The sequence below is a fragment of the Onychomys torridus genome, chromosome 10 (genome assembly GCF_903995425.1).
Source record: "Onychomys torridus chromosome 10, mOncTor1.1, whole genome shotgun sequence".
Taxonomy (NCBI): Eukaryota; Metazoa; Chordata; class Mammalia; order Rodentia; family Cricetidae; genus Onychomys; species Onychomys torridus.
The window spans coordinates 55,533,005-55,552,778 of NC_050452.1; the positions used below are offsets into that span (position 1 = coordinate 55,533,005).

The 19,774-nt window shown below is 40.2% G+C and overlaps 1 protein-coding gene across 2 annotated transcripts in view; it reads right to left on the minus strand.

The window, feature by feature from the left end:
• Window positions 1-3,232: 3,232 nt before the first annotated feature.
• Window positions 3,233-19,774, minus strand: part of Tbc1d19 (TBC1 domain family member 19) — a 116,764-nt gene continuing 100,222 nt past the window's right edge. For both annotated transcript variants that reach the window (XM_036200962.1, XM_036200963.1), the window contains 3 exons: window positions 15,406-15,521; window positions 9,938-10,008; window positions 3,233-8,139 (listed from right to left, as the gene is read on the minus strand). In XM_036200962.1, coding sequence (XP_036056855.1) covers window positions 8,065-8,139; window positions 9,938-10,008; window positions 15,406-15,521 — 262 coding nt within the window. In that variant the 3' untranslated portion in view covers window positions 3,233-8,064. The remainder of the gene's footprint in view (window positions 8,140-9,937; window positions 10,009-15,405; window positions 15,522-19,774) is intronic.

Sequence of the window (19,774 nt, forward strand, 5' to 3'; positions counted from 1 at the left end):
CACCTTCAAGATGTGCAGTATCCAAGAGCTCAGGCAGTTAATCAGGTAATTTCACTGTAAGAACTCAGTCTCTAATGTCCTTGTGTGCAGTGTGAATTCCCATGAGGGATATATAATATGGAATAACTCCGAAATTTATTATGAGAAAATTTTCTAAAGGGCAAAGCATTTTTGATGGAGCCCTCTGTTCTGATGTTACTTTTCTTTTTTCTTTTTTCTTTTTGCATGACTATGTACTTTTTAATTGTGTAATCCAGTCAATGAATAGTGTCTCTTTTTCTTCTGATAGTTCAACTTTTAGTGTTAAATGTTTTATATATCCTTTCATATTCAGAGGACCAATGTTGGAACACAGTCCAAGAATTCTGAATGCTTGTGAAGAATCTCCAAGAAAACAGACAAGAGTCTTGTGAACTCCATTTCTTAAAAACATGGAATTGTTCTTGGAATGTGTTTCTCTACCCCTTCCAGGTGTATCGGACAGAGTGTGGTTACTTCTGATTATTTATTACACCTGGCTATTGTTAAGTGTTTATAAGGAAAAACATGCTTTTGCCATGTGCTGCCTGTCTGTCACATGAAGCTTGCCCTTGTGACTGGACACTTTACTCATGTGACTCCTAATTCTGAGTATAAATTGATCCTCTGAATAAAGTTGGCTATTGCATGATACTTTAATCCAACCTCACTTATTGGCTCCATTCTCCCAGGCTCCACGTGGTAAACAGACCAAGTCCTATTTAATTGACATTCATTTGCATATTACATAGGAAGAAATGAAAGCTTGTAGACGTTAGGCAACACATTCAGCAATAGTGAAGGTAGAATTGAAGTCCATTTTTGATAGCCTATCAACAAAAAATTGGGGAGATATTTGTGAGTCCACATGAGAATCTGTTTGTAACTGTAATGTCTATATTCTGTGTCTGCAGATCAAGGGTGACTAATATGCAAATTCTGTATGTATAGGAAATGTTCCCCTCCCTCTCAGCTACCTCCCTCACTTGGATTAGATGTCCTGGTGGTACCTTAGAAGGGAGGGAGGCCTGAAGGTAATCCTGGAAGGTGACTTCATACAACCATGGATTTATATTGGTAAGAAGAATCTGGAATGCCAGGAGGAGTGCTGTTGCCTTTCTTTAGCTGAATCCACTGGCTTTGTTTTTGGGCTAACCTGCTGGGTTGGCCTTCTGTTGAGGAGCGTTATTTCCTTGTCACTCACAGTGTGTCTTACCATATTTCTGTACTTGAACCAGCTTGACATCATCCAGAGCTGACAAAGCTGAGTGGTGTATCTCTTTCCATCTGTCTCCTCTCTCCTTTCTTCCCTCCCTCTCTCTGCCCTATGTGTTAGTACATCTTTCACGTGGTTGGTGTCAAGCTTTGTGCATTATGTGTGCAGGGCAATTTGTATATTAGAGATAATGTATGTTTTCTAGTTCAAGGGAGCTTTATACTAATTCCATTTATGAAGAAATAAGCCTGGTGATGTCTAGTTATGGCTGGCTGCTTCTTGAGATAGCAAGAGCTATGGACAGGTGCCTCTGCTCTAGCACTGTACTAGTTGGGTGACTTGGCTATTTCCCCTTGTCTGATGAATTTAGTTCTCTTCTTCTTCTTCTTTTGGCTTCCTCCAGCTCATTATTTCTATTTGCTCAAGGCATAGAAAGAGATTATTTGAATTGTTCAGGATGAACTCTTCTTGGAATTTACTGCAGATTCTAATCCATGGCTGAGATAGATAGATAGATAGATAGATAGATAGATAGATAGATAGATAGATAGAAAGAGAGAAAGAGAGAGAGACCAAAGGCACAAAGATTTGAAAGAAGCAATATTATCTTTATTTGCAGTTGATATACTATATATGTGGGAAATCCTGGGGAAGCTACAAAATAAAGATAACAGACGTATTAAGTTTTTCAAGGTCTTTAGGATACAGGGTCAATATAAAATTCAGTTGTACTTCTATATATTAACAACAAACCATTGGAAATTGAAGGTTAAAAATATAATTTACAATAACATAAATGTGAAATAACTAGGGATGATTTTAACAAAATATGTGCAAGAACTGCTCACTCAAAACTACAATATACTATTGAGTGAAATATAAAAAACCTAAGTAAATGGAGAGATATACTGTGCTCACGGATTGGACAACTCAGTATTTATGGTATCAATTGTCCCCAAACCTATTTATAGAGCTAATGCTGTCAATTAAAAAAATCCTTAACAAACTCTTTTATGGAAAATGAAAATGCTAATTCTAGAAGTTATTTGGAAAAGCACTACTGAAGCAGCTTGAATCATTTTGACACCCGTGAACAGTGGTACTGTCAATCCCCAGACCTGCTCCAGATCCACAGAAATCAAGAGGCTATGTTGTTGTGGTGGTAAGGACGACACAAATCCACAGGAAATAAGTTCATGCTCAGACACCAGCTAGCTCCTCCTGATTCTATGGAGGTCCTGATGCAGAAGGGAAGGGGGGGCGGGCTCTGCTAAGTAAATGGTGGGTATCCAAGGTGAAAACACGAACTCAGCCTTAACTTGCCACACACACTAAAAAGAACTTTAAAAAAATGTAGACCTAGGGGTTGGGGGTTTAGCTCAATGGTAGAGCACTTGTCTAGCAAGTGCAAGGCTCGGGGGTTCGATCCTCAAAAAAAAAAAATGTAGACCTAAATTAATGAGCTAAATTTATAAAGTTTGCAGAGGAAAACATGAAGAAAGCACGTGTAACTATGAGTTAAACAAAGATTTTATACATAGTATGAAAAAAAAAACCTGTAAAAGGGAAAAAAAAGCTAAATTTGGTTTCAATAAAATTAAAGCTTTTGCTCTTGAAAAAGATAGTTTAATCAGTGCTCTGCATGGGGAGGTAACAAATTATATGCAAATATGAGTGAGAGCGAATTTTTAAATAAAATTAAAAAGAAAGGGGAATGGTTAAAAAAATAAGGGATAACCCATAGAACGGGATTTCTAAGCTATGTTCACAATCAAGAAGTCTTACAACGTAGTAAGAAGGTCATTGATTCCAAATGGACAAAAGATTTGAGTATAAGCCGGGCAGTGGTGTGCATGCCTCTAATCTCAGCACTTGGGAGGCAGAGGCAGGTGGATCTCTGTGAGTTTGAGGCCAACCTAGGCTATAGAGTGAGTTCCAGGAAAGGGGCAAAACTACACAGAGAAACCCTGTCTCGAAAAAACAAAACCAAATAAATAAATAAATAAATAAATAAATAAATGAAAGAAATATCTGAGTATAAAATAACACTTTATGTATAAACAGCAACTAAGCACAATAAGATGCTGTTATAGCTAACTAAGGAGATAACAGGAAAAGCATGGCCACCTATTAACAACAAGCAGGACTTAGAGCGACTTGGGTTGTTGGTGGGAATGTAAATGGTGGAATCCCTTCACAACAGAACCTGGAGACATCTTAGAAAAGTCAACAAGTGCTTACATGTGACCTAGAAATTATACTGCTAGGCAGCTGCCTCAGGGAATGGAAGATGCACGTCCATATGAAGATGTGTATTTGGCAATAACCAACAGTGAACTGCCAATCCCACAGTGCGGATCTCAGCACATTCTGCCAAGTAAAGCAAGGCAGACACAAGAGGACAGATGTGGAGCCTCTAGAGAAGAAACCCTAATCTTTAGGGCTAGCCACAGTTCTATGTTTGAAGTGAGTGTGTGGGGGACTGAATAGGAAGGGCACAAAGGGAACTCTTTTGGGTGATGTAAATATTCTGCTACCAGAATTGTTGAAAGTGGTGTTACAGGTACATTTATTTATACATGTCATTTGTACATACACTTAAAGTGAATTCTACTTTATGTATGTACAGCTTTAATGTACACATACTTAAATGAAAAAATGAGGCAGTAATCTTTTTCTTCTAAAGATATTATTCCCATTGAAACTTCCTCTGTAGGTAACTAAAGGTGAAACGGCCAAATGATACTGGACATGTCATCGCTCTGAACAATGTTCTCCACCACAAGTAAAATGAGTACGGAATCAGATGGCTCACTTATTCACTCGTAAACACTCATTACGCTTATAATGGGGCAAGGGCTATGCTGGGCTCTAGAAATGTAAAGCTAAAATGAGACCATTTCTGCCCTCAAGGAGTCACCCTGTAGCAGTTTTAAAAGCAAGACAAGCTAAGACTGGCATGGCCTGGACTGACTTAGGGTGTGGGAGCAGTCTTCCTGATGATGCAGCACCTGAGGTAGGTTCTGAGGTACAAGTTATAGTTAGGTAAGAAGAGAAGAAAAAGCATTCCAAGTGAGGGAGCTATATGTTAAAAGGCCAAAGGTCAAAGACCCTTGTTAGGCATATCAAGTAGGCACGGAACATAGGCTTTATCCTTGTAAGGCCACAGTTTTTTGCCTTGACCGAGGGAAGTTTAGAAATTCTATACAAAAAAAAAAAAAATTGGAACAATGAAAAAATTCTAAACCAGTTTGAACAGTGTGTAGATGGGGTTTCCTCACTTACTGCATCTCAAACCTGAAAGGAAAATAACCATAGATGTTAGGATCCTTTCTATTGCAAAGAAAATCCTTTGGCTTATGGACAAAAGGGTCCAGCGGAAGCCTACTGGGATGTGTTCTGAAGACCCACAAGGACCAAGAGCAGCTTTTCTCTTTATCCATAGGACACCAGGACACCAGGTCTGGATCATACTCTTTCTTTTTCATATTCAGTTTCCCTGAAGGTTCGATCACAGTCTTCTAACCAAGTGCCACTGGCTTTCACTGGTCATAGACTTTGAGTTGATCCCATGATGGCACATTTAGCTGTTGGGCCAACCTAGAGAACCTGGGGTAGGACTCAGTGTCACCTGAAGCACACAGGGAAGAAAGAGACAACCGCAAGGAGAACTCAGAGCCTTTGTGGAAGAAGAGAGACCAGGTATTTGTGTTGAAGAAAATTGTACCCCAACAATTTTGGAACAACTAAGGAAATGCAAAAACATGTGGACAATCTCTTCTTGTGACTTGGACAGCTAGGAAGTTAATGACAGTTGCCTTAAGAATACCCACTATGACAAGCACCACATGAATGGATGGACAAAGACACAGAATAATTCTAATGTGTAGGCTCCAGCATATCTTGGCAACAGAAGAGCCTTTTCTGAGTGGGACCTTGAATACATGGGTTCCCTTTACAGAGATAAAATGAACGGAACAGCCAGACCTGGCCGAAGATCATCCTGCATTTTGCCGAGGTTGTGCACGGGAATGGATCATCACAAGGAAATGGAAAGGCCAGGCTATGAAGAATTATGCCTGCTCTACGAAGGAGTGGGGGCTTCATCTTTTAAGCGACAAGGAGACAAACTTTGTAAGCACAGAAATAACTCAAACTGATCAGCATTCAGAGAACTACAGAAACAGATGAGAGACTTCTTTAGACAAGAAGGAAGAATTAAGTATGGGGATCAAGCTAAGCTTTGAACTAGAGGGTAGAGAAGGTACAAGTTTATTGGTCTCTTTTCTCCCTGTGGAGTGGGAGAAGAGTCCAGGTTGAGCAAGACACACTAGGCAGTTAAGCCAAGATGGAAATTTCAGTTAGCCAGGAAACTGCAGTATCAAAGCATCCGGATCCAAAGATGCTCAGACAGGCTCTTCCAGACACAAAGCCATGGTGCATGTTTGTGGACTGAGTTCAAAAGAACCAAACACAACTTCCTGTGAGGCTGCTTCACTATGTGCCCATGACCATTAGCACCACACACTAGTCTCTCAGACCCCTGTGGTCACTGACCAAGCAGGAGGGAAGGGGGTGTCAGTGGTTTGATCAGAGATGGCACAGGAGAATGCCCGCAGAAGGAAGCCAAGTGAGGCAGTATGAAGAGAGGCAGGTAGGGATGCAGTGGGAAGACGACCTGATTGCTCTCTCTACAGTGCTTAGCCAGCAGCATAACCAGCAGCTAAGAGCAGCCTGCCAGGGGCTTGCCGTCATGGCAAAGCGGGAAGTTGCCTACCAGCTTTGGTTTGGGATTAAGATTCAGAGCTACTGGCTAGAGCTAACTGCACTGATTGAAAGCATCTGTCATGTAATGATTCATTTCTCCAGAGACATAATCTCAAGGTGTCACAAAATAAAGAACTCGTGCCAATGAAGCCGGGCATTCTTCATATGTCACCTTCCAGCAGTTGACCTTAGGCTGTCACATAAAAATTAATAATACCATATTTAATTGGTGTTTCACATAAAAAAAAATCACTTTCAGATATATTCTCTCATGTGGTCCTTTACAATCTTGTAAGGCAAACACAGCAGAAATAATCATTTGTTACTGTCTGTCTGATTTCCATATCAATTGCTAATAATAGAGATCTAATTATTTAGGAACATGTATTCAGGGCAGAAGTCTCTAATCCAGTGTATCAGACAAACTAATAAGTTTATATTTTTCTTTAAAAAATTTAAAGATGGTCATGTCAGTACACATCTACTAATTCATCTAAAACACAACTGCTCCCTAACATTTTTGCCACTGTGGCAAAGGGAGGGGACACTAGCTCTGAAATCGTGCTTGTCCCCTCCATGGAGGTGCATCTGGACATGCACAATGGCAAGGCATATGACATGAATGTGTCACTTTCAACAACAATAACATGGGGGTTTATTAGGAATCAATCACAGAATAAACTGTTTAGTCTTTAGGAAGTCAGCAGGTACCTGATGAAGAAGAGAATTTAGATTTTTCAGTAAATCCCTCATACTTAATTTTACCACACTTGAAGTATTATGTTGAATTTCATACTTTTCCTAATATATGCGGGGAGAATAACAATTTTGCAAGATACATTTGGATGAGACTTAATGAAATTCAGATAAGGAGAGTATCCATCTATTGATTTATTTGAGCTTTATTAGAGTGATCAGCATCTTCAATTTTCATCTAAAATTGGAAGACAATGGTTTTTTTCACATCCTATTATTCCATATACTCAAATGGTATGTCACTAAAGTAATATAAATCAAAACCTTTTGCTCATAATAAACACTAAAATAAGACCCGATGCCTGGAATAATGGCTTCAGTTCTAGAATGGATGAATACTGGTGGTGCCTCTGAGCTGTTCTGCTCCAGAAGTCAATCTGGAAGGACCGAGCTTCAGCAAAGCCACTGTGGTTTTGATTTCATCCTCCTTGGATTCTCCCAAGGAAACAGACTCTGGCACCATGCCTCAGCAGTGTCAAGGCTTCTACGTAAAAGACAGAAGGTTTCGGGGATGCAAGGGAGCCCTCTATACATTTCTTACTTCCAGAGTGAAGGATAAACTATTACACGATGGAGGCAGGTGGAGTGGAACACACCTGTAATCCCAGCACTTGGCAGATGGAGACAGGAGGATCTGGATGGAACTCAGTCATCCTCTGCTACACAGTGAATCTGAGGAGAGCTTGGGCTATATAACACTTTCTCAAAAAAACAACAACAAAAAATTATGGGATGGAGATAGCTGTATAAATTTTTCAAATAGAGTTGTTTAATGGAGAAATAAAATGGAAGGGATCTGAAAATCCATCATAAAAGTTGATAAAAAAAAGTAACGAAGCACATTTGAATTGCCATGGAAATGCATTATATTTCCAAGCCTTTTCATGTCCTATCCCATCATTGGCTTTAGTGGGGAGCAATTTGTAAAACAGAACTATGATCTGGGGAGAGGTTTACAAACCGACAAGAAGCTGTGTTACCTCTTGAAGTTTATTACAGTGCCTTGAGTTCTTATTGCATATATGGTGCGTGCCTGTTACAAGTTAGCAATCTGTGCATGTAGGATGCTCGGTTCAGCAGAAGAGGTGTCTATTGCTTCTCTCTTGACAATCATCAGCATGCAAATGCAGTATTTGGTGTGGAGGACTATTGTCTCAGAAGTGAACAACTTCTTAGCATTAACTGAGGAGGGAACATGATCTTTATTGGCTTGTGTGCAGAGTTTAATTTTGGTTGTATGCAGAGTTTGCATAGTTCATGATTAGTTCCTAATGAAAAACTAGATGTGTTCTCAGTGACCTCCAAGATCAGGTGACAGTGGCAAACAGAAAAATCTGAAGAAGAGGCATAACTTTTAAAGTAGAAAGGTCGGCCAGAACTGCCTGGAACAAAAAAACCAAAAAGGAATTATTAACACCAAAGTCTGTCAAATCAACCACAACATAAACACCTGTTTGGGGTGATCTTGGCAGCGATCCCTCTAAGTTCTTCGGCTGGCTCCACTCTCTCACAGGGCTACAACTTCCTTCTTGGGATCTCTGAACATGTGTAAAATCTAAAATACACATAAGAAAATAACCCGACCTCAGCCTTGCACTTTCTTCACATCCACAAGGCAGCAGGAGTTTACAGGAGGTCTAGCATTTCAGCTTGCTTCTATAAATAAACCTCCATTAGGAAGCCTAGACCCATTACTCCAGTGTAGAGTAACTGCGAGGAATCATGTCGAGATGGAGTTAATATTTAGTCAGTTGCAAGACATATAAACATCCTCTTCCCTTTAAACACAACATGTAGGCAGCTATTTGAAGGTCAAGACTTACATCTCTCTGAGAGAGAACACATATGGTACCACGGCGGGCACTATTTAACTGAGCCACATCTCAGGTATAAACTCTGTTATTGAAAGAAATGAGCCTTAGAGTTCCCCAGTGGTTACACCACTGAGAAGAATGACACCCCCCTCGAACAAGAGTTAAGGGCAAAGAGGCCCTCTCCTGGGCTGCTGCCCCAGAGATTAGTGCTGATCCGAACCTCCTATCTGAGAAGCTGCTTTTTGCAATGTGCGGCAGTTAATGCAGAGACTTGTAAGTGGTCAAAGTGTTGGTAACAGTGATTGTCAAGTGCTCGGCTCTCCTCTACAGCTCAGCAACATCGTGGAATAGGGAAGAAAAAAAATGCAAGAGGCGTGGGATGGGGTGGGGGGCTGTGAGCCTATGTCGCACGGACAGGACAGGGTCACCGCACCCATGAACTCACAGTCATGCTTATCTTCATGAAGCCCACACCAATGTAAGCCTGTCAAAATCCCATCTGCATGGGGGAGAGATTCATAAGGTCCTCACTGTCCCAGAGGAGTTCTTGATGGTTAATGGCTGATGGAGGAAGGGGGTCATTTTCTCCAGTGGTGTAGCAGCGAATAAGTTGGCCATACTTCAGTCAATAACCCTACACCCAAGCTTATGGTTAGCAACCCTAATTAAACCCCAAGGGTCACACACATATACAGTGGGGGGAGGGGAGTAAGAAGCATGGGTATGGATTAATGGGAAAAAAGATTTCATCGAGAAAGAGGGATGAGAGAGTGTAACCAGGGTGGCTGAAACTGACCAAAATTCACTATATAATTATATGAACATAATTGTTAAGGGGAAAAAAGGCAAAAACAGAAAAAAAAATGGTAGAGCACCAGCAAAAATCATGCCTGGATTTTGAGATGGACAGAAATGAACAGAGATGACATAAAAAAAAAAAAAAAGGAAGAAGAGAACCAGCTTTAAACAGTTAATTCACACTGAAAAGAATCCAAAGCTTGTGCCATTAGAACTTCCTTCAAAAACACCCTATTTAACTGTTTCAACTAGCGTTCCTGTTTGTAAGGCATGCGCACCGAAAGTATACCGTAGGTTTCCATTAAAATCAGTAGGTATTGGGTTTCCCATAATGACTATAATGGTTTCCTGTAATAATCTTGTTTATGACCCTTCATAAGAAGGCTGTTTTCAAGTGATTAGGGAAATCTGAGCACTTAATAATACTTAACTCAGAATTTATAGGTTTTACCCAAGTTACAAAATTCAGCTACAAGAAGTGCACGTCCTATGCACCAGACACTAGAGTGACAGCCTGGCGGCTGCTCAGAAACTATTTCCATCTCATCGGAGTGAAACTTATCCTTACTTCAGCTGCAGCCAGTGATGTCACCTCCATCAGGTTCACTGCTCGGAAGGCAAACACGGCAGCGGCCAGCACTGGAAAAGAATGCACACTATTTCAAAGGCTGGCTCCTCAGCAGCCCGGACACTCACGCTCCACCCACAGCCACCACACCATGCACAAGGAGCCGGCAGGGCAGCTGTTCCCCTGCGGGACACAGTCTAGAGAACAGTGCCTGCCTGGCCATTTCACCGAGTGAGTCCACAGTGTGGGGAAGGAAAGGTCTTAAGATGTCATTTGTGAACTCTCTCTTTCACACCTGCACTAGCATTGTATCTAGTCAAAGGCATGACATTCTAATGGTGGTCTTACAAATCACAGTTCATTTTGACACAGATATTTCTAGTTATGAAATTGAGAAGCCTTGGAAAGTTACATGAAGTTAAATTTTAAAAAGTCATATGCTTGAGGGAGGTGCCGCAATACAATCACAGGCATAAAACCATTTAAAACTTTTATAATATCTTGTTAGACTTATAATATAAGTACTTATTATTGACTTTTTTAGTATCACAAATGAATAATTCTATGCAGAAGGCTGTGGTGGGGCTAATCTTGATATTTACAATGTTAGGTACAAGAAAAAAAGTTGAAAATTTGAAAACACATAGACATTTTGAAGTTTAGTAACAGACACTAAGTAGAGAACATTGGGACTGTTTGTTTCTGTTAAACACATGCAAGAAGGGCCAGGCAAGCGTGCACTGTTTATCAATAGAGGAATGACCATGAAATTCCATGCAAGCGATGAGCTATGAGGAGCAGAGGACCCACCTAGACAGGCAACGACGGTAAGAAAATAGAATTGCGCTGGGCGGTGGTGGCGCACGCCTTTAATCCCAGCACTCGGGAGGCAGAGACAGGCAGATCTCTGTGAGTTCGAGGCCGGCCAGAGCTACAGAGTGAGTTCCAAGAAAGACTCCTAAGCTACACAGAGAAATCCTGTCTCAAACAAACAAACAAACCACCACCAACAAACAAAAAGAAAAAGAAAGAAAGAAAGAAAGGAAGGAAGGAAGGAAGGAAGGAAGGAAGGAAGGAAGAAAGGAAGAAAGAAAGAAAGAAAGAAAGAAAGAAAGAAAGAAAGAAAGAAATGAAAAGAAAATAGATTTGCTTGGAGAGAACTCCTGACTCTACCATTTTCTCCCCATGGCCTGAGGAGGTAGCACACTCCCTACCTTTCAAAGCACTGAAGTTGGGGGATAAATGGTAATAAACATTAAACAGAATTTGGGAGACTGATTCCTGGGTGTACTGCATCGCCAACACAAACCTTTTAGAATGATTTTACTATGGGAATAACCATGGCAGTTAATTTTCACACCACGCACTAAGTACTATTATCAAGTTCATTCAGCTAGTGTAGGAACTGAGGCATGGTGAGTTGGTTGACAGTTCCTGGTCATACACGGGGAGAACTAGTGATACTTAAGCCTGGTTCTAAAGCCTGTGCATGCAACTCTTGCATGATTTCCCTATTGAGTTCAAAGGCAAGGAGCAGGACTCAGCCCTCCTGATACCAGAGACTTGCTTTGCTGTGCCTCGGCGGACTTCCAGATGTGGCCTGCAAGGTAGGGCTCTGGTGGTCCTGGGCCCTGACAGGAAGGCTGTGCTGGAGGAGTGGATAATCAGGCTCTTGCTGTCCAGGCCTCCAAATCACCTCAGGTAGGGAGCAGTGTAACCGCAGGGGAGCTCAGGCATTTTGCTTGGGGGTGAGAGATTTGGGGAAGTCTGGGCAAGAGTACTATAATTAGATAGAAAAGAAGATCCTGGAAAAACTAGGGGATAATAAGAAGACAAATTCAAAGAAATCATCTGGAACTATTCACCATGAAACAAGGGATATGAAAGATCTGGATCAAAGGATTTTCTCTTTTACTGAAAAGAATTAAAAAGGAATGTAAAGTCATGGGACATTATGTTTACAAGAGTATTAAATCCATTTCTGTAGGCCAACAATTGTTTACTACTTCCCACTATCTGGAATCATATTTTGGACAGTGGAAACACTTCAGAAGCTAAAAATACGCTTTCCACTTTCATTCCTGCATACAGTTGAGCAGCTGGCTGAAAGCTTGACAGGATGTCCAAATATTCTGCTGGAGCAGGAAGGAGTCCTGGATGGTGGTCAGCTGTTTGTCCAAAGGTAGTGAAGTCCACTGCTTGAACCGCGCATCCACATGTGCGCTCACAGCCTTTATTATCTTGGTGTCACATCACAGAAGTGCCTTTCTATTTGCTTCTGTCCAGCCCCTCTGCACAGAACAGGGTTGCTTGCTTTGGAGAGAGGATGCCTACTGTGGGATATCCTTAACTGAAATCATGCTGCATATGAAATGTGGAAATTGTGTTCACTTTGGGATTTTTACAACTGTTCTCACTACTTTGATCTTAATAAACTATCATGACATCAAGATACCTCTGTTCTAAGCTCTTCTTTAGTGGTCAGTAAGTCATAGTTAAGGACAGATATATTTATGAAAAGATTTCTTAAGACTCTATAATAACACTTGACATAAAAAGGTAGCTCTTAATTACCTTTATCAAAAGTATATGACAGAATTGATGGAAATTCTACACATTTCTCTGTGGGAGGCCCCTTTTCACTTTTCCCGAGGGTACTCTTGAGGAGGGTGAAGTGAGAAATATTTAGATAGAAGGATAAAGGGGAAAGAAACAGAAACACAGGATAGCCCCGGGAGGGCCTGGATCCTTATCCACCAGCCCCTTCTGTCTCGTCTAAAGGGCCTTTTATAGGAATACCAAGGGGTAGAGAAAAGACCTCCCCCTAGCACAGCCAAGTGCAGAGCCTTTCCAATCACATGTGGTCAAGCAATCATCTAAATGCAGCCCTGCTGGGTAAAGCCAGCTCAGATCTCATTAGGAAACCTTTGTGGGCCTCCACAGAAATCTGTGTATTTCTTCATGCAATGATCTATTATTGTGGACTTTCATCTGAATTCCAAGGTTGAGAGCTCCCAACATTCCAGTTTCATTTGTAGATGGTCTAAAATTCTTCCTTGTCAGTTTTGAGAGCATTCAGACAGCTGAATGGATGTAATTTTATGGACCAGTTTCTATCTCTCCGCCAGTCTTTGTTTTGTTGTTGTTTGTTGAGACAGGGTTTCTCTGTGTAGTTTTGGTGCCTGTCCTGGAACTCACTCTGTAGACCAGGCTGGCCTCAAACTCACAGAGATCCACCTGACTCTGCCTCCCAAGTGTTGGGATTAAAGGCACGTGCCACCACCGGCTGATTTGCCAGTCTATTTTTAATTAATGCACTGTGCTAACAGACCACCTGGTAAGGAGCAAATCAATCCAGTATTCCACATATTTCTCTCTACCTTTCCCTTCAGCTACATCACTGATGAGGAACAAAATCAGAGAACTTGAATCTGAAGAGTCCTGAAAATTCTCTGAATCAAAACTTCTCTCATATGAAAACTTCTCCACTTTTCAGGTGACAATTTGGTTCACTCAGTTACTCTCTGAGGAAGCACTTTCTCACACTGAGCCTCCTCCTTTAATGCTCACTCGCTGTTTTCTCTGAAATGATACCAAATGTGAGGAGTATGCTCTTCAAAGTTTCTGGTATACGCAAAAAAGAGTAGCTTGGTGAAGTCTAAAATCCAGACATTCATGAAATGATAGCAGAAAACCAGACTCTCAGTCTAGAAAATAGAAGACTCTAAGGACAGATGGGTGAAACAGAAAAAACATGAAAACACCTTGGTTGAAAAGGGACATATTTGGAGCTGTGGAGATGACTCAATGGTTAGGAGCACTTGCTGCTCTTTCATATGACCTGAGATCAGTTCCTAGCACCCAGACAGAGTGGCTCACAACTGCCTGCGATTCTAGCTCCATGAGATCAGATGCCCTCTTCTGGTGTCTGTGGGTACCTACCTACCTACCTACCTACCTACCTACACACACACACACACACACACACACACACACACACACACAAAAAAAAAAAATAGAAATAAATCTTTAAAAAGAAAAAAAACATTTTTAATTTTAGCAGTTATATTATTTATTTTTTGTGTGTTCACATATGTATGCGTGTGGCTGTGAGTGCCACGGTGCACATATGGAAGCCATGGTATATGTGTGGAAGTCAGAAGACAACTTGTGGTTCTCTCCTTCCACCATGTGGGTCTTGGGAATTTAACTCAGGCTGTCAGATTTGGCAGTAGGCATCTTTACCCACTGAGCCATCTCAAAAGCGCTAAAAGGGGCACGTGTTAGTAAGCCATATCTGTAAAGAAATGGAGCCTCTGAAAGGCAGGATTACCTAGCACTTCAGTACGGAACAAAGGATAAGGACAGTTGGTCAGGAATGTCTGAAAAGCTAGAGGGCGCTCTCTGGCATTCCCGCTTTCCTAGGTGATTTGGCACTGTCTTCTAACTAAGCTGAAGAGGGTAGACTGTTCTTCTCTAACAAGCTGGTATGAGCTTTAAGAAAGAAGAGGGAAGGATGCTGGGAGTTGTTAAGGCATCAATCAACACCAGTCTGACTGCACCCGAGGTGACATCTATCTTCATGTACTTTATAGTTATTCCAACTTCACCTTTCCAAATGTCACCCAAATATTATGAGCCTCTGGCATTCAAGAAAATGTTAATATGGTGCCCAAGAATACTCTTGGCACATTATTTTTCTAACTAAGCCTTATTTCCACAATATCCCAGAGAGGTGATTGTAACGGCAAGGAAGCAAACAAAACATCGCCAGCTTTTCTGTACCCCATGTGTTGTTGCAGAAATATCCTACTTGTTACTTAATTTTCTAATAATCATAGTAATAAAGTAACTGAGTCAACTGTGCACTAGGGGTGCAGAACATATAAGGAATACGTACCTGGTGTGTTACAGTGTGATTTGTGTACATCTGCTGTGTAAACTGCTTCATCATTAACAGTGGATGAATCTATGGCTTCCTTGAGCAAAGGAAGAAATGCCTTTTTAAAAATTTTTTTAAATGAGAGAATACCTAAAAGAAGAAATTTTGGCACCAGGGTAGAAGCCAGAGACTACTAGCAAAAATGAAAAGGTTTGGATAAACTGCAGTCCAGAAGAGATGTGCTTTGAGATATGCAGAGGGGCTCAGTCTCTGAAAAGGGGTAGCAGACAGAATGTTATGAAGCTCATGGGTTAGAGCAGAAAGCAAATGTATCTGCTGTACAAACCTCACAGAGACTAGGAATAGACTGGTGTAGAGCAGTTAGATGGATGTATCAAAAGTGCAGAACTTCAGAACCTGCTTTCTAGGCCTGCTCAATCTATTAAACGTCCATAGTGCTGCTTAATCAATTAAATGTTCAACGATGAATGTAGACCCTTCTCTAATGACAGTAGGTAAGTGTCAGACAGGAAAGGGGCTACATGGAGAAACAGCATGGATTTCACAGACAAGCACTTACTCTTACCAGCAAGAATTTCCAGAGAGTTGTATCCTAGGATTCTATCCCACAAAAGCAAGAGTTGATCTGTAGCTAAGTATCCAGAAAAAGCTCGAACCATCCATTTAAATGATATACGAAGTCTGCAGACAAGAAAAATAAGAATTAATTTTGTTGTTAGATCCTTCTCTCAAAAAAGGGAAATATTAGAAGAGTCCAACCAATTTTGTCATCATTACAAATCTCTTGAGACCCCTCATTTCCTAAAAGCTCAAAAAGGTCAGTGACAATAAGGTGGGTCTTCAATTTGATGTTCCTAAACTAAGAGGTAGAACTGTGTGTGATGGAGTTCATGTTTATAAACCATCTTACACTGAACCTTTTCAGAGAAGATCAACAGCTGGATTCCAATAGTCTTAATTTTAGGAAAGCCATGACATTTTGGATTGCTGTTCTAAAAACTTTAAAGAACATTCAGTGCTTTTATACTTTTCAGTTTAATAAGTGTTACCCGTACAACTCAGGCAAACTGTTACAGGGGGTGGATAAAATAAGTAAAGCAACAAGTAGGAATCTGGAAGGAAAATAGTTTAAAGCAACAACATACCTTAAAACCCTTGTTTTAATGAGGAGGTAAAAAAAAAAAAACAAAAAAAAAAACTCAACTAAACTCATTTTGCTACAAAAAGTTCAAAGATGTATAAGGTCCCACTTTTATAAGTCATCTATATTATAATAACAGTTTTTCCCAAGAATTAGGAAATGAGCCCTTTGGTTTTTAATGCCCTACGAGATAAACAAACCTCTCACATTTCTGTATTATCTATGAGCATATAAAAATCAAGTGACTGTATCTGAGAGGTCACAGTCAAATTCTTTGTTGAATTATTCTAGATTCTAATATGACCAGTACTGGTCAGTAGTATTTACAAATTAAGTTTTTTGATTGATTTGAAATCAAACAAAACTTTGTCCATAAATATTTTAATATTGAAAAATACATCTAAATTATTACATTTAATCACTTTCATTTTATTCAAATTCTCAGTGTCTGGGGGAAGGAATAGTGTCTCTTCTCACAGAGATAGCACAGCAATGGCTTTAAAAGCATAAAGTTTACTGGGGGATGATTTAGCATAGCAGAATCTTACCCTTGCCAAGTACACAGTTCCATGAATTTGATATGAAAGATGACAGGAAGAAAATTGTAGCACTGAATAGTATAACAGTTATTTGAGAAAGATTAAACATAATGATAAAACCTCCAAGTCACTGAGTAGGTCCTGATAGCAACTGAAATGACCAAGCAAAGAGCTGATGGATCTGACCATATATATCAATAGAAATATGACCTAAAGAAGTCTCCAGTCCAAATCACAGACAAAATGAATGGAAAAGCAAGTAACAAAAATAAAAACAGACACATAAACAAAAAGCACATATAGAGCTTCAAACATCTTGGTGGTAGGGGTGGGGGTATTGATGTGGCATCACTATAACCCAGAAGAAGAGGAGAGTAAGTGTGTTGCTCAAAACATATCTGGAGGGGGCTGGAAAGATGGCTCAATGGTTAAGGGCACTGACTGCTCTCCCAAAGGACCTGGGTTCAAATCCCAGCACCCACATGGCAGCTAACAACTGTCTGTAACTCAAAGGTCTGACGTGCAGGCAAAACACCAATGTACATAAAATAAAAGTAAATAAATTAAAAAAAAAAACGTATCTGGAGGATGAAAGCTAACCAAAAAGTCCCACAATATGACAACAGTTGTAAAGTCATAAGATGATCAACAGAATCCAAAACTAAAGAACTCTAAGTCTAGATACAATGCAATCAAGTCGCTGAAGGTGAAGACATGAGTCTTGACAGCAACCACAGACAAGAAGGATTAAGACGATCCCTCCTGAAATGTTCAGGAGAATTTCAAGCTGAGAACTTGTTTAAAATTGGAATATGCTGTGAAACAGGAGGCACCTACCAAAGATCATTCATCAAAAGCACAAACAAATAAGGGATGGTGTGGATAAACTGGGGTAAAAAGTGCTCAGTTTTAAAAGCAGGCACAATTTCAATCACACAATATCAATTACGATAATAACAAGTGGCATAAACATACCATTTAGAAGACAGGTTACGATGTAGGAAGACTGAACTACACTTTGACAAGAAACCCACTTGAAAATTAAAAGCAATGATAATTGATAAATTAAAAATAGAAAACACCATGCAATTTGTAATCAAGAGAAAGCTGTCATAGTCGTACTAGTATCCAGTACAGCAGATTTATGGTCAAGAATTAAGGACCATAATTAGGCCGTCTCCTTAAAACAGAGATTCAAATTATATATAACAATGAAGGAAGAAGACATCCACAATTGTTTATAGAGATTAATATTGCTCAATAAATAAGAAAAGAAAACTGACAAAGGATTGAATAAAAGTAGAAAGAAGGCTTTCCAACATGAGTTGAGTTATTGACATTACAGACTTCTGCCAAATATTCATGGAACATAAATCCTTTGTGTGTGTGTGTGTGTGTGTGTGTGTGTGTGTGTGTGTGTGAGAGAGAGAGAGAGAGAGAGAGAGAGAGAGAGAGAGAGAGAGAGAGAGAGAGCTATAGAACAACTTGTAGGGGCCGGTCTTGTCTTCCATTTTCTTCTGAGGCAGGGTCTCTGGCTGTTTCTCAGTCTGTGCTGTGTACTCCACCTCAGTAGCTGGTCTTCAGGTTTCTGGTATAGTATTCATTTCTGTCTCCCACATTTCCACAGTAGCACTGGGATTGCAGGTGTAAGCTTCACATTCAGCTTTTTATGTTGGTCCTGGGGATGGGAAGCTGGGCTGTCAGGCTTGTGCATCAGATGTTCTTACACACAGAGCCATTTCCTTGGCCCCAAAACAGATGGATATGCAACATTTGTCTTGATAGATTATATTTGAGTCAAAAACAAATCTGAAAAAATTAAAATCACTGAAATCACATGAAATGTGATGTCTAACAACAACAGGATGAAAAGAGAAAGCAATAATAGAAAAATATCTAACCTTTCCAATATTTGGAAAGCAACATTACATTAAAAAATTATGGGATGGGGATTGGGGCAGCATCTCTCTACATAGCCCTGGCTGCCCTGGAACTCATTATGTAGACTAGGTTGGCCTTGAACTCATAGAAATCTGCCTGCCTCTGCCTCCCAAGTACTAGGATTAAAGGTATGTGCCACCCTAGCCAGCTCAATTTGAATTTTTTAATAAAATGTTTTTCATACAATATATTTTGGTCATATTTTTCCCCTCCCTATCCACATAACTCCCTGTTCTTTTGCTGACTTAAAAACCCCATCAAACCCCAAAACAACAACAGAAAACCATAGAGTCTGTTTTGGGTTGGTCAACTACTTCTGGTCACGAAGCTTGTCTTGAAGTGTGGTTGATAAACCCTGTGTCATTCCACTGAAGAAAACTGATTTTCCCTCTCAAGCAGGTATCAACTGTAAATAGCTTCTTGGTTAGGGGTGGGACTTGGGGCCCAGTTCATCTTCTCTGTGCATGTTGTCACAGGCTCTGTGAGTTCAGTCAGCCTTGGAGGATCTGGAAGATACTGTTTCCTTGGAGTCATGTACCAACTCTGACTATTCTATTCTTTCCACCTCCTTTTCACATAGATCCCTGAATCCCTGGAATTGATGAAGACATCCTATGAGGGCTGAGTGCTCCAAAGTCTTTCATTCTCAGCACATTGTTTAGTTGTGGGTCTCTGTGTGAATTGCTATTTACTGTAAGAAGAAGCTCCTCTGATTAGAGATGAGGGAGGCACTGATTTATGGGGATATCAAATATCATTAGGATATCATCATATCATTAATTGGCTATATTCATTTAGTAGAATAATAGGTTTTCTCTAGGGACCATTACCTGTCTAGTTCTTGGACTTGTTAGCAGTTAGGTAGTTCTATTTCTGGCTCCTGCACTTGTTAGCAGTTTCAGGTATGGACTGTATCTCTTGGAGTAGGCCTTAAGTCCAGTAAAAATTGGGTTGGTTACTCCTATAATGCTTGTACCACTACTGTGCCAGTGGGTATATCTTGCAGGCAGGCTGCTATTGTAGCTCTCAGAGTTCATAGCTGGGTAATACTGATGATTATTTGTGTATAGTACCATGTAGCAATATGAATGCTATGTCAAGGGTGAAGCTTCTAATGGGAGCATGAGCTCAGTTTCTCCATAAACATCACAGTTTTTAATATAATTAATGACCAAATAGGAAGTCACAAAAGAAATTAAACATTTTTAATTGAATAAAAATGAGATGATAACATATCAAACTTTACTAGGTGGAGGTAAAATTGACTTTGAGAGAAATCTATAGCATTCGATCCTCAGCTCAAAAGAAAAAAG